Source organism: Hyla sarda, unplaced genomic scaffold, assembly GCF_029499605.1.
Source record: "Hyla sarda isolate aHylSar1 unplaced genomic scaffold, aHylSar1.hap1 scaffold_421, whole genome shotgun sequence".
NCBI lineage: Eukaryota > Metazoa > Chordata > Amphibia > Anura > Hylidae > Hyla > Hyla sarda.
The window spans coordinates 234,684-251,499 of record NW_026610436.1 but is presented as its reverse complement, the minus strand read 5'-3'; the positions used below and the strand labels follow the sequence as shown (position 1 = coordinate 251,499).

At 43.2% G+C, this 16,816-nt stretch overlaps 1 protein-coding gene across 5 annotated transcripts in view; it reads left to right on the top strand.

The window, feature by feature from the left end:
- The window catches only part of LOC130333996 (T-cell differentiation antigen CD6-like), a 241,920-nt gene that overhangs the window by 8,089 nt on the left and 217,015 nt on the right, over window positions 1-16,816 (top strand). For all 5 annotated transcript variants that reach the window (XM_056553855.1, XM_056553853.1, XM_056553854.1 and 2 more), the window contains exon 2: window positions 12,741-13,040. In XM_056553855.1, coding sequence (XP_056409830.1) covers window positions 12,741-13,040 — 300 coding nt within the window. The remainder of the gene's footprint in view (window positions 1-12,740; window positions 13,041-16,816) is intronic.

The following is a 16,816-nucleotide window of genomic DNA, read 5'->3' as shown; positions in this document are numbered from 1 at the left end:
TACAACCAGTCACTATGTATTTACAACCAGTCACAACCAGTCACTATGTATTTACAACCAATCACAATCAGTCACTATGTGTTTACAACCAATCTCAACCAGTCCCAACCAGTCACTATGTATTTACAACCAATCTCAACCAGTCACTATGTATTTACAACCAGTCCCAACCAGTCACTATGTATTTACAACCAATCTCAACCAGTCACTATGTATTTACAACCAGTCACAACCAGTCACTATGTGTTTACAACCAGTCACAACCAGTCACTATGTATTTACAACCAGTCACAACCAGTCCCTATGTATTTACAACCAGTCACAACCAGTCACTATGTATTTACAACCAGTCACACCCAGTCACTATGTATTTACAACCAATCTCAACCAGTACCTATGTATTTACAACCAGTCACAACCAGTCACTATGTATTTACAACCAGTCACAACCAGTCCCTATGTATTTACAACCAGTCACAACCAGTCACTATGTGTTTACAACCAGTCACAACCAGTCACTATGTATTTACAACCAGTCACAACCAGTCACTATGTATTTACAACCAGTCACAACCAGTCACAATGTATTTACAACCAGTCACAACCATTCACTATGTATTTACAACCAGTCACAACCAGTCACTATGTATTTACAACCAGTCACAACCAGTCACTATGTATTTACAACCAGTCCCAACCAGTCCCTATGTATTTACAACCAGTCCCAACCAGTCACTATGTATTTACAACCAGTCGCAACCAGTCACTATGTATTTACAACCAGTCACAACCAGTCACTATGTATTTACAACCAGTCCCAACCAGTCACTATGTATTTACAACCAGTCACAACCAATCACAACCAGTCCCTATGTATTTACAACCAATCACAACCAGTCCCTATGTATTTACAACCAGTCCCAACCAGTCACTATGTATTTACAACCAGTCACTATGTATTTACAACCAGTCACTATGTATTTACAACCAGTCACAACCAGTCACTATGTATTTATAACCAGTCACAACCAGTCCCTATGTATTTACAACCAATCACAACCAGTCACTATGTATTTACAACCAGTCACTATGTATTTACAACCAGTCACTATGTATTTACAACCAGTCACAACCAGTCACTATGTGTTTACAACCAGTCACTATGTATTTACAACCAGTCACAACCAGTCACTATGTATTTACAACCAATCACAACCAGTCACTATGTGTTTACAACCAATCTCAACCAGTCCCAACCAGTCACTATGTATTTACAACCAATCTCAACCAGTCACTATGTATTTACAACCAGTCCCAACCAGTCACTATGTATTTACAACCAGTCACAACCAGTCACTATGTGTTTACAACCAATCACAACCAGTCACTATGTATTTACAACCAGTCACAACCAATCACTATGTATTTACAACCAATCTCAACCAGTCACTATCTATTTACAACCAGTCACAACCAATCACTATGTGTTAACAACCAATCACAACCAGTCACTATGTATTTACAACCAGTCACAACCAGTCACTATGTATTTACAACCAGTCACAACCAGTCCCTATGTATTTACAACCAGTCACGATGTATTTACAACCAGTCACAACCAGTCCCTATGTACTTACAACCAGTCACAACCAGTCACTATGTGTTTACAACCAGTCACAACCAGTCACTATGTATTTACAACCAGTCACAACCAGTCACTATGTATTTACAACCAGTCACAACCAGTCACAATGTATTTACAACCAGTCACAACCAATCACAACCAGTCCCTATGTATTTACAACCAGTCACAACCAGTCACTATGTATTTACAACCAATCACAACCAGTCACTATGTATTTACAACCAGTCCCAACCATTCACTATGTATTTACAACCAGTCACAACCAGTCACTATGTATTTACAACCAGTCCCAACCAGTCACTATGTATTTACAACCAGTCACAACCAATCACAACCAGTCCCTATGTATTTACAACCAATCACAACCAGTCCCTATGTATTTACAACCAGTCACTATGTATTTACAACCAGTCACAACCAGTCACTATGAATTTACAACCAGTCACAACCAGTCCCTATGTATTTACAACCAGTCACTATGTATTTACAACCAGTCACTTTGTATTTACAACCAGTCACAACCAGTCACTATGTATTTACAACCAGTCACAACCAGTCCCTATGTATTTACAACCAATCACAACCAGTCACTATGTATTTACAACCAGTCACTATGTATTTACAACCAGTCACTATGTATTTACAACCAGTCACTATGTATTTACAACCAGTCACAACCAGTCACTATGTGTTTACAACCAGTCACTATGTATTTACAACCAGTCACAACCAGTCACTATGTATTTACAACCAATCACAACCAGTCACTATGTGTTTACAACCAGTCCCTATGTATTTACAACCAATCACAATCAGTCACTATGTGTTTACAACCAATCTCAACCAGTCCCAACCAGTCACTATGTATTTACAACCAATCTCAACCAGTCACTATGTATTTACAACCAGTCCCAACCAGTCACTATGTATTTACAACCAGTCACAACCAATCACTATGTATTTACAACCAATCTCAACCAGTCACTATGTATTTACAACCAGTCACAACCAATCACTATGTGTTTACAACCAATCACAACCAGTCACTATGTATTTATAACCAGACACAACCAATCACTATGTATTTACAACCAGTCCCAACCAGTCACTATGTATTTACAACCAATCACAACCAGTCACTATGTATTTACAACCAGTCACAACCAGTCCCTATGTATTTACAACCAGTCACAACCAGTCACTATGTATTTACAACCAATCAACACCAGTCACTATGTATTTACAACCAGTCACTATGTATTTACAACCAGTCCCAACCATTCACTATGTATTTACAACCAATCACAACCAGTCACTATGTATTTACAACCAATCTCAACCAGTACCTATGTATTTACAACCAGTCACAACCAGTCTCTATGTATTTACAACCAGTCACAACCAGTCACTATGTGTTTACAACCAGTCACAACCAGTCATGATGTATTTACAACCAGTCACAACCAGTCACTATGTGTTTACAACCAGTCACAACCAGTCCCTATGTATTTACAACCAGTCACAACCAGTCACTATGTATTTACAACCAGTCACAACCAGTCCCTATGTATTTACAACCAGTCACAACCAGTCACTATGTATTTACAACCAGTCACAACCAGTCCCTATGTATTTACAACCAGTCACAACCAGTCCCTATGTATTTACAACCAGTCACAACCAGTCACTATGTATTTACAACCAGTCACAACCAGTCACTATGTATTTACAACCAGTCACAACCAATCACTATGTATTTACAACCAGTCACAACCAGTCCCTATGTATTTACAACCAGTCACAACCAGTCACTATGTATTTACAACCAGTCACAACCAGTTACTATGTATTTACAACCAGTCATAACCAGTCACGATGTATTTACAACCAGTCACAACCAGTCACTATGTATTTACAACCAGTCCCAACCAGTCACTATGTATTTACAACCAGTCACAACCATTCACTATGTATTTACAACCAGTCACTATGTGTTTACAACCAGTCACAACCAGTCACTATGTATTTACAACCAGTCACTATGTATTTACAACCAGTCACTATGTGTTTACAACCAGTCACTATGTGTTTACAATCAGTCACAACCAGTCACGATGTATTTACAACCAGTACCAACCAGTCACTATGTATTTACAACCATTCACAACCAGTCCCTATGTATTTACAACCAGTCACAACCAGTCACTATGTATTTACAACCAGTCACAACCAGTCCCTATGTATTTACAACCAATCACTATGTGTTTACAACCAGTCATTATGTGTTTACAATCAGTCACAACCAGTCACGATGTATTTACAACCAGTACCAACCAGTCACTATGTATTTACAACCAGTCCCAACCAGTCCCTATGTATTTACAACCAGTCACAACCAGTCACTATGTATTTAAAACCAGTCACAACCAGTCCCTATGTATTTACAACCAGTCACAACCAGTCCCTATGTATTTACAACCAGTCACAACCAGTCACTATGTATTTACAACCAGTCACAACCAGTCCCTATGTATTTACAACCAGTCACAACCAGTCACTATGTATTTACAACCAGTCAGTATGTATTTACAACCAGTCACAACCAGTCACTATGTATTTACAACCAGTCACTATGTATTTACAACCAGTCACAACCAGTCACTATGTATTTACAACCAATCACAACCAGTCACTATGTGTTTACAACCAGTCCCTATGTATTTACAACCAATCACAACCAGTCACTATGTGTTTACAACCAATCTCAACCAGTCCCAACCAGTCACTATGTATTTACAACCAGTCCCAACCAGTCACTATGTATTTACAACCAGTACCTATGTATTTACAACCAGTCACAACCAGTAACTATGTATTTACAACCAATCACAACCAGTCACTATGTGTTTACAACCAGTCCCTATGTATTTACAACCAATCACAACCAGTCACTATGTGTTTACAACCAATCTCAACCAGTCCCAACCAGTCCCTATGTATTTACAACCAGTCCCAACCAGTCACTATGTATTTACAACCAATCACAACCAGTCACTATGTATTTACAACCAATCTCAACCAGTACCTATGTATTTACAACCAGTCACAACCAGTCACTATGTGTTTACAACCAGTCACAACCAGTCCCTATGTATTTACAACCAGTCACAACCAGTCACTATGTGTTTACAACCAGTCACAACCAGTCCCTATGTATTTACAACCAGTCACAACCAGTCACTATGTGTTTACAACCAGTCACAACCAGTCACTATGTATTTACAACCAGTCACAACCAGTCCCTATGTATTTACAACCAGTCACAACCAGTCCCTATGTATTTACAACCAGTCACAACCAGTCCCTATGTATTTACAACCAGTCACAACCAGTCCCTATGTATTTACAACCAGTCACAACCATTCACTATGTATTTACAACCAGTCACAACCAGTCACTATGTATTTACAACCAGTCACAACCAGTCACTATGTATTTACAACCAGTCACAACCAGTTACTATGTATTTACAAGCAGTCACAACCAGTCACTATGTGTTTACAACCAGTCACAACCAGTCACTATGTATTTACAACCAGTCACAACCAGTCACTATGTGTTTACAACCAGTCACAACCAGTCACTATGTATTTACAACCAGTCACAACCAGTCACTATGTATTTACAACCAGTCACAACCAGTTACTATGTATTTACAAGCAGTCACAACCAGTCACTATGTATTTACAACCAGTCACTATGTATTTACAACCAGTCACAACCAGTCACTATGTATTTACAACCAGTCACAACCAGTTACTATATATTTACAAGCAGTCACAACCAGTCACTATGTATTTACAACCAGTCACAACCAATCACAACCAGTCCCTATGTTAATGTGGTGTGACTGGTCATTATATATATAGATTCAGGAGGTGAGAGGGTTAATGCGGTGTCACTGTTCATTATATATATAGATCCAGGAGGTGAGAGGGTTAATGTGGTGTCACTGTTCATTATATATATAGATTCAGGAGGTGAGAGGGTTAATGTGGTGTCACTGTTCATTATATATAGATTCAGGAGGTGAGAGGGTTAATGTGGTGTCACTGTTCATTATATATAGATTCAGGAGGTGAGAGGGTTAATGCGGTGTCACTGTTCATTATATATATAGATTCAGGAGGTGAGAGGGTTAATGTGGTGTCACTGTTCATTATATATATATAGATTCAGGAGGTGAGAGGGTTAATGTGGTGTCACTGTTCATTATATATAGATTCAAGAGGTGAGAGGGTTAATGTGGTGTCACTGTTCATTATATATATAGATTCAGGAGGTGAGAGGGTTAATGCGGTGTCACTGTTCATTGTATATAGATTCAGGAGGTGAGAGGGTTAATGCGGTGTCATTGTTCATTATATATAGAGATCCAGGAGGTGAGAGGGTTAATGTGGTTTCACTGTTCATTATATATAGATTCAGGAGGTGAGAGGGTTAATGTGGTGTCACTGTTCATTATATATAGATTCAGGAGTTGAGAGGGTTAATGTGATTTCACTGTTCATTATATATAGATTCAGGAGGTGAGAGGGTTAATGTGGTGTCACTGTTCATTATATATAGATTCAGGAGGTGAGAGGGTTAATGCGGTGTCACTGTTCATTATATATATAGATTCAGGAGGTGAGAGGGTTAATGTGGTGTCACTGTTCATTATATATAGATCCAGGAGGTGAGAGGGTTAATGTGGTGTCACTGTTCATTATATATATATAGATTCAGGAGGTGAGAGGGTTAATGTGGTGTCACTGTTCATTATGTATAGATTCAAGAGGTGAGAGGGTTAATGTGGTCTCACTGTTCATTATATATATATAGATTCAGGAGGTGAGAGGGTTAATGTGGTGTCACTGTTCATTATATATATAGATTCAGGAGGTGAGAGGGTTAATGTGGTGTCACTGTTCATTATATATAGATTCAGGAAGTGAGAGGGTTAATGTGGTGTCACTGTTCATTATATATATAGATCCAGGAGGTGAGAGGGTTAATGCGGTGTCACTGTTCATTATATATATAGTTTCAGGAGGTGAGAGGGTTAATGTGGTGTCACTGTTCATTATATATATATAGATCCAGGAGGTGAGAGGGTTAATGCGGTGTCACTGTTCATTATATATAGATCCAGGAGGTGAGAGGGTTAATGCGGTGTCACTGTTCATTATATATAGAGATCCAGGAGGTGAGAGGGTTAATGCGGTGTCACTGTTCATTATATATAGATTCAGGAGGTGAGAGGGTTAATGTGGTGTCACTGTTCATTATATATAGATCCAGGAGGTGAGAGGGTTAATGTGGTGTCACTGTTCATTATATATATAGATCCAGGAGGTGAGAGGGTTAATGTGGTGTCACTGTTCATTATATATATAGATTCAGGAGGTGAGAGGGTTAATGTGGTGTCACTGTTCATTATATATATAGATCCAGGAGGTGAGAGGGTTAATGTGGTGTCACTGTTCATTATATATATAGATCCAGGAGGTGAGAGGGTTAATGCGGTGTCACTGTTCATTATATATAGATCCAGGAGGTGAGAGGGTTAATGTGGTGTCACTGTTCATTATATATATAGATCCAGGAGGTGAGAGGGTTAATGCGGTGTCACTGTTCATTATATCTATATAGATCCAGGAGGTGAGAGGGTTAATGTGGTGTCACTGTTCATTACATATATATATATGTAGATCCAGGAGGTGAGAGGGTTAATGCGGTGTCACTGTTCATTATATATAGATTCAGGAGGTGAGAGGGTTAATGTGGTGTCACTGTTCATTATATATAGATTCAGGAGGTGAGAGGGTTAATGTGGTGTCACTGTTCATTATATATAGAATCAGGAGGTGAGAGGGTTAATGTGGTGTCACTGTTCATTATATATATAGATTCAGGAGGTGAGAGGGTTAATGTGGTGTCACTGTTCATTATATATAGATTCAGGAGGTGAGAGGGTTAATGTGGTGTCACTGTTCATTATATATATATAGATTCAGGAGGTGAGAGGGTTAATGTGGTGTCACTGTTTATTATATATATATAGATCCAGGAGGTGAGAGGGTTAATGTGGTGTCACTGTTCATTATATATAGATTCAGGAGGTGAGAGGGTTAATGTGGTGTCACTGTTCATTATATATATATAGATTCAGGAGGTGAGAGGGTTAATGTGGTGTCACTGTTCATTATATATATATAGATCCAGGAGGTGAGAGGGTTAATGTGGTGTCACTGTTCATTATATATAGATCCAGGAGGTGAGAGGGTTAAGGTGGTGTCACTGTTCATTATATATATAGATTCAGGAGGTGAGAGGGTTAATGTGGTGTCACTGTTCATTATATATATATAGATTCAGGAGGTGAGAGGGTTAATGTGGTGTCACTGTTCATTATATATATAGATCCAGGAGGTGAGAGGGTTAATGTGGTGTCACTGTTCATTATATATATATAGATCCAGGAGGTGAGAGGGTTAACGTGGTGTCACTGTTCATTATATGTATATATAGATTCAGGAGGTGAGAGGGTTAATGTGGTGTCACTGTTCATTATATATATAGATCCAGGAGGTGAGAGGGTTAATGCGGTGTCACTGTTCATTATATATAGATCCAGGAGGTGAGAGGGTTAATGTGGTGTCACTGTTCATTATATATAGAGATCCAGGAGGTGAGAGGGTTAATGTGGTGTCACTGTTCATTATATATATATATATATATATATATATATATATATATATATAGATTCAGGAGGTGAGAGGGTTAATGCGGTGTCACTGTTCATTATATATATATATATATAGATCCAGGAGGTGAGAGGGTTAATGTGGTGTCACTGTTCATTATATATATAGATCCAGGAGGTGAGAGGGTTAATGCGGTGTCACTGTTCATTATATATATATAGATTCTGGAGGTGAGAGGGTTAATGTGGTGTCACTGTTCATTATATATATATAGATTCAGGAGGTGAGAGGGTTAATGTGGTGTCACTGTTCATTATATATAGATAGATTCAGGAGGTGAGAGGGTTAATGTGGTGTCACTGTTCATTATATATATAGATCCAGGAGGTGAGAGGGTTAATGTGGTGTCACTGTTCATTATATATATATAGATTCAGGAGGTGAGAGGGTTAATGTGGTGTCACTGTTCATTATATATAGAGATCCAGGAGGTGAGAGGGTTAATGTGGTGTCACTGTTCATTATATATATATATATATATATAGATTCAGGAGGTGAGAGGGTTAATGCGGTGTCACTGTTCATTATATATATATATATATAGATCCAGGAGGTGAGAGGGTTAATGTGGTGTCACTGTTCATTATATATATAGATCCAGGAGGTGAGAGGGTTAATGCGGTGTCACTGTTCATTATATATATATAGATTCAGGAGGTGAGAGGGTTAATGTGGTGTCACTGTTCATTATATATATATAGATTCAGGAGGTGAGAGGGTTAATGCGGTGTCACTGTTCATTATATATATAGATCCAGGAGGTAAGAGGGTTAATGCGGTGTCACTGTTCATTATATATATAGATCCAGGAGGTGAGAGGGTTAATGCGGTGTCACTGTTCATTATATATATATAGATTCAGGAGGTGAGAGGGTTAATGCGGCGTCACTGTTCATTATATATATATAGATTCAGGAGGTGAGAGGGTTAATGCGGTGTCACTGTTTATTATATATATAGATCCAGGAGGTGAGAGGGTTAATGTGGTGTCACTGTTCATTATATATATAGATCCAGGAGGTGAGAGGGTTAATGTGGTGTCACTGTTCATTATATATATATAGATTCAGGAGGTGAGAGGGTTAATGTGGTGTCACTGTTCATTATATATAGATCCAGGAGGTGAGAGGGTTAATGTGGTGTCACTGTTCATTATATATATAGATTCAGGAGGTGAGAGGGTTAATGTGGTGTCACTGTTCATTATATATATAGATCCAGGAGGTGAGAGGGTTAATGTGGTGTCACTGTTCATTATATATATAGATCCAGGAGGTGAGAGGGTTAATGTGGTGTCACTGTTCATTATATATAGATCCAGGAGGTGAGAGGGTTAATGTGGTGTCACTGTTCATTATATATATAGATCCAGGAGGTGAGAGGGTTAATGCGGCGTCACTGTTCATTATATATATATAGATTCAGGAGGTGAGAGGGTTAATGCGGTGTCACTGTTTATTATATATATAGATCCAGGAGGTGAGAGGGTTAATGTGGTGTCACTGTTCATTATATATATAGATCCAGGAGGTGAGAGGGTTAATGTGGTGTCACTGTTCATTATATATATATAGATTCAGGAGGTGAGAGGGTTAATGTGGTGTCACTGTTCATTATATATAGATCCAGGAGGTGAGAGGGTTAATGTGGTGTCACTGTTCATTATATATATAGATTCAGGAGGTGAGAGGGTTAATGTGGTGTCACTGTTCATTATATATATAGATCCAGGAGGTGAGAGGGTTAATGTGGTGTCACTGTTCATTATATATATAGATCCAGGAGGTGAGAGGGTTAATGTGGTGTCACTGTTCATTATATATAGATCCAGGAGGTGAGAGGGTTAATGTGGTGTCACTGTTCATTATATATATATAGATCCAGGAGGTGAGAGGGTTAATGTGGTGTCACTGTTCATTATATATAGATTCAGGGGGTGAGAGGGTTAATGCGGTGTCACTGTTCATTATATATATAGATTCAGGAGGTGAGAGGGTTAATGTGGTGTCACTGTTCATTATTTATATAGATTCAGGAGGTGAGAGGGTTAATGCGTTGTCACTGTTCATTATATATAGATCCAGGAGGTGAGAGGGTTAATGCGGTGTCACTGTTCATTATATATAGAGATCCAGGAGGTGAGAGGGTTAATGTGGTGTCACTGTTCATTATATATAGATTCAGGAGGTGAGAGGGTTAATGCGGTGTCACTGTTCATTATATATAGATTCAGGAGGTGAGAGGGTTAATGTGGTGTCACTGTTCATTATATATAGATCCAGGAGGTGAGAGGGTTAATGCGTTGTCACTGTTCATTATATATATATAGATTCAGGAGGTGAGAGGGTTAATGCGGCGTCACTGTTCATTATATATATATAGATCCAGGAGGTGAGAGGGTTAATGTGGTGTCACTGTTCATTATATATATAGATCCAGGAGGTGAGAGGGTTAATGTGGTGTCACTGTTCATTATATATAGATCCAGGAGGTGAGAGGGTTAATGTGGTGTCACTGTTCATTATATATAGATTCAGGAGGTGAGAGGGTTAATGTGGTGTCACTGTTCATTATATATATATAGATCCAGGAGGTGAGAGGGTTAATGTGGTGTCACTGTTCATTATATATAGATCCAGGAGGTGAGAGGGTTAATGTGGTGTCACTGTTCATTATATATAGATTCAGGAGGTGAGAGGGTTAATGTGGTGTCACTGTTCATTATATATATAGATCCAGGAGGTGAGAGGGTTAATGTTGTGTCACTGTTCATTATATATATATAGATCCAGGAGGTGAGAGGGTTAATGTGGTGTCACTGTTCATTATATATATAGATCCAGGAGGTGAGAGGGTTAATGTGGTGTCACTGTTCATTATATATAGATCCAGGAGGTGAGAGGGTTAATGTGGTGTCACTGTTCATTATATATAGATTCAGGAGGTGAGAGGGTTAATGCGGTGTCACTGTTCATTATATATATAGATTCAGGAGGTGAGAGGGTTAATGTGGTGTCACTGTTCATTATATATAGATTCAGGAGGTGAGAGGGTTAATGTGGTGTCACTGTTCATTATATATATAGATTCAGGAGGTGAGAGGGTTAATGTGGTGTCACTGTTCATTATATATATAGATCCAGGAGGTGAGAGGGTTAATGTGGTGTCACTGTTCATTATATATAGATCCAGGAGGTGAGAGGGTTAATGTGGTGTCACTGTTCATTATATACAGAGATCCAGGAGATGAGAGGGTTAATGTGGTGTCACTGTTCATTATATATAGATTCAGGAGGTGAGAGGGTTAATGTGGTGTCACTGTTCATTATATACAGAGATCCAGGAGATGAGAGGGTTAATGTGGTGTCACTGTTCATTATATATATAGATCCAGGAGGTGAGAGGGTTAATGTGGTGTCACTGTTCATTATATATATAGATCCAGGAGGTGAGAGGGTTAATGTGGTGTCACTGTTCATTATATATAGATCCAGGAGGTGAGAGGGTTAATGTGGTGTCACTGTTCATTATATATAGATCCAGGAGGTGAGAGGGTTAATGTGGTGTCACTGTTCATTATATATATAGATCCAGGAGGTGAGAGGGTTAATGCGGTGTCACTGTTCATTATATATAGATCCAGGAGGTGAGAGGGTTAATGTGGTGTCACTGTTCATTATATATATAGATCCAGGAGGTGAGAGGGTTAATGTGGTGTCACTGTTCATTATATATAGATCCAGGAGGTGAGAGGGTTAATGTGGTGTCACTGTTCATTATATATAGATCCAGGAGGTGAGAGGGTTAATGTGGTGTCACTGTTCATTATATATAGATCCAGGAGGTGAGAGGGTTAATGTGGTGTCACTGTTCATTATATATATAGATCCAGGAGGTGAGAGGGTTAATGTGGTGTCACTGTTCATTATATATAGATCCAGGAGGTGAGAGGGTTAATGTGGTGTCACTGTTCATTATATATAGATCCAGGAGGTGAGAGGGTTAATGTGGTGTCACTGTTCATTATATATATATAGATTCAGGAGATGAGAGGGTTAATGTGGTGTCACTGTTCATTATATATAGATCCAGGAGGTGAGAGGGTTAATGCGGTGTCACTGTTCATTATATATATAGATCCAGGAGGTGAGAGGGTTAATGTGGTGTCACTGTTCATTATATATAGATCCAGGAGGTGAGAGGGTTAATGCGGTGTCACTGTTCATTATATACAGAGATCCAGGAGATGAGAGGGTTAACGTTTCGTCCTCCATTGCTTTCCTCAGATTCCCCCTGGTTCCGGCTCTCGGGATCGGGCAGGAGTTGCGGGGGAGCGGTGCAGGTGCGGGTGGAGGACTCCTGGCTGCCCTTGTGTCAGACGTCTCTTGTCGGGGACCTTCCTGCTCGTATATGCAGAATACAGAATTGTGGGAAACCAACTCCCCCCCTGAGCGCTCAAGGACCCAACGTCTCCGCTCCATTCCTGACCATGACATGTGACCCAGCAGAAGATCTAAGGACCTGCAACGTCTCCAAGGTCCTGGAGGAGGAGGCGTGTCCTGGAGCCGCTGTCCTAAACTGCTCAGGTAACAAGATCACTGACCTCTGATCATAGAACTGGAGGAGGAACATTCCGGAATCAGTCATGTGAGCCCCTCCGCATTGTGCTCTGAGGGGCATTTGTGGTAACGGGGTGTGATGAGGGCAGATGTTGTTACCCTCGGGGCAGGTGGCATTAGCCCCTGAAGGTATAGCGCTGGACCCTGGGCTCGGGGGCATTAATGACTCCGACCACAAGTTACGGATGACGGAAGCTTTACCGGGGGTAACAGATGGGGAAGTCTATACAGATCAGCCAGGACCCACGGAGGTGACCAGTGATGCAGAGACCTTAAAGGGGTACATTCAATTGTCCAGTCCTACTACAAGTCCCAGCAAGCCCTTAAAGGGGTACTCCCGTGGAAAACTTTTTTTTTTTCAAATCAACTGGTGCCAGAAAGTTAAACAGATTTGTAAATCACTTCTTTAAAAAAAAAATCTTAATCCTTCCAGTACTTTTTAGGGGCTGTATACTAAAGAGAAATCCAAACAAGAAATGCATTTCCTGTGATGTCATGACCACAGTGCTCTCTGCTGACCTCTGCTGTCCATCTTAGGAACTGTCCAGAGAAGCATATGTTTGCTATGGGGATTTTCTCCTGTTCTGGACAGTTCCTAAGATGGACAGCAGAGGTCAGCAGAGAGCACTGTGGTCATGACATCACAGGAAATGCATTTCTTGTTTGGATTTCTCTTTAGTATACAGCCCCTAAAAAGTACTGGAAGGATTAAGATTTTTTTTTTAAAGAAGTGATTTACAAATCTGTTTAACTTTCTGGCACCAGTTGATTTGAAAAAAAAAAAGTTTTCCACGGGAGTACCCCTTTAAGGGCTTGCTGGGACTTGTAGTAGGACTGGACAATTGAATGCAGACCACACTGACTTGACTGATGACAGGGACTGACTTGAAAGCTGTGACTTTATCTTAGGCCGCCTGACAGGACAGCAGGAGCACAGGATAACACCTCCCGTACTGGGCCACCCCACATTCCTAAGGCCATTGTCTACAAAGAGGGACCACGATCTCAGCTTCTACCTGTGTTCTGAATGGGAAGGGGAAGAATACTACCAGACTCCTCTGTCCTCCTCCTCCAGACTCCTCTGTCCTCCTCCTCCAGACTCCTCTGTCCTCCTCCTCCAGACTCCTCTGTCCTCCTCCTCCAGACTCCTCTGTCCTCCTCCTCCAGACTCCTCTGTCCTCCTCCCACCAGACTCCTCTGTTCTCCTCCTCCAGACTCCTCTGTCCTCCTCCTCCAGAGTCCTCTGTCCTCCTCCTCCAGACTCTACTGTCCTCCTCCCACCAGACTCCTCTGTCCTCCTCCCACCAGACTCCTCTGTCCTCCTCCTCCAGACTTCTCTGTCCTCCTCCTCCAGACTCCTCTGTCCTCCTCCCACCAAACTCCTCTGTCCTCCTCCTCCAGACTCCTCTGTCCTCCTCCTCCAGACTCCTCTGTCCTCCTCCTCCAAACTCCTCTGTCCTCCTCCTCCAGTTTCCTCTGTCCTCCTCCTCCAGACTCCTCTGTCCTCCTCCTCCAGACTCCTCTGTCCTCCTCCTCCAGACTCCTCTGTCCTCCTCCCACCAGACTCCTCTGTTCTCCTCCTCCAGACTCCTCTGTCCTCCTCCTCCAGACTCCTCTGTCCTCCTCCTCCAGACTCTTCTGTCCTCCCCCCACCAGATTCCTCTGTCCTCCTCCTTCAGACTCCTCTATCCTCCTCCTCCAGGCCCCTCTGTCCTCCTCCCACCAGACTCCTCTGTCCTCCTGGTCCAGACTCCTCTGTCCTCCTCCTCCAGACTCCTCTCTCCCCTCCTTCAGACTCCTCTGTCCTCAACCTCCAGACCCCTCTGTCCTCCTCCTCCAGGCCCCTCTGTCCTCCTCTCACCAGACTCCTCTGTCCTCCTCCTCCAGACTCCTCTGTCCTCCTCCTCCAGACTCCTCTGTCCTCTTCCTCCAGACTCCTCTGTCCTCCTCCTCCAGACCCCTCTGTCCTCCACCCAACAGACTCCTCTGTCCTCCTCCTCCAGGCCCCTCTGTCCTCCTCCCTCCAGGCCCCTCTGTCCTCCTCCCTCCAGACCCCTCTGTCCTCCTTCCTCCAGACCCCTCTGTCCTCCTTCCTCCAGACCCCTCTGTCCTCCACCCACCAGACCCCTCTGTCCTCCTCCTCCAGACCCCTCTGTCCTCCTCCTCAAGACCCCTCTGTCCTCCTCCTCCAGACTCCTCTGTCCTCCTCCTCCAGACTCCTCTGTCCTCCTCCTCCAGACTCCTCTGTCCTCCTCCTCCAGACCACTCTGTCCTCCTCCTCCAGACTCCTCTGTCCTCCTCCTCCAGACTCCTCTGTCCTCCTCCTCCAGACTCCTCTGTCCTCCTCCTCCAGACTCCTCTGTCCTCCTCCCACCAGACTCCTCTGTTCTCCTCCTCCAGACTCCTCTGTCCGACTCCTCCAGACTCCTCTGTCCTCCTCCTCCAGACTCTTCTGTCCTCCTCCCACCAGACTCCTCTGTCCTCCTCCTTCAGACCCCTCTATCCTCCTCCTCCAGGCCCCTCTGTCCTCCTCCCACCAGACACCTCTGTCCTCCTGCTCCAGACTCCTCTGTCCTCCTCCTCCAGACTCCTCTCTCCCCTCCTTCAGACTCCTCTGTCCTCAACCTCCAGACCCCTCTGTCCTCCTCCTCCAGGCCCCTCTGTCCTCCTCTCACCAGACTCCTCTGTCCTCCTCCTCCAGACTCCTCTGTCCTCTTCCTCCAGACTCCTCTGTCCTCCTCCTCCAGACCCCTCTGTCCTCCTCCCACCAGACTCCTCTGTTCTCCTCCTCCAGACTCCTCTGTCCTCCTCCTCCAGCCTCCTCTGTCCCCTCCTCCAGACTCTTCTGTCCTCCTCCCACCAGACTCCTCTGTCCTCCTCCTTCAGACCCCTCTATCCTCCTCCTCCAGGCCCCTCTGTCCTCCTCCCACGAGACTCCTCTGTCCTCCTGCTCCAGACTCCTCTGTCCTCCTCCTCCAGACTCCTCTCTCCCCTCCTTCAGACTCCTCTGTCCTCAACCTCCAGACCCCTCTGTCCTCCTCCTCCAGGCCCCTCTGTCCTCCTCTCGCCAGACTCCTCTGTCCTCCTCCTCCAGACTCCTCTGTCCTCTTCCTCCAGACTCCTCTGTCCTCCTCCTCCAGACCCCTCTGTCCTCCTCCCAACAGACTCCTCTGTCCTCCTCTCCAGGCCCCTCTGTCCTCCTCCCTCCAGGCCCCTCTGTCCTCCTCCCTCCAGACCCCTCTGTCCTCCTTCCTCCAGACCCCTCTGTCCTCCTTCCTCCAGACCCCTCTGTCCTCCTTCCTCCAGACCCCTCTGTCCTCCACCCACCAGACCCCTCTGTTCTCCTCCTCCAGACTCCTCTGTCCTCCTCCTCAAGACCCCTCTGTCCTCCTCCTCCAGACTCCTCTGTCCTCCTCCTCCAGACTCCTCTGTCCTCCTCCTCCAGACTCCTCTGTCCTCCTCCTCCAGACTCCTCTGTCCTCCTCCCACCAGACTCCTCTGTTCTCCTCCTCCAGACTCCTCTGTCCTCCTCCTCCAGACTCCTCTGTCCTCCTCCTCCAGACTCTTCTGTCCTCCTCCCACCAGACTCCTCTGTCCTCCTCCTTCAGACCCCTCTATCCTCCTTCTCCAGGCACCTCTGTCCTCCTCCCACCAGACACCTCTGTCCTCCTGCTCCAGACTCCTCTGTCCTCCTCCTCCAGACTCCTCTCTCCCCTCCTTCAGACTCCTCTGTCCTCAACCTC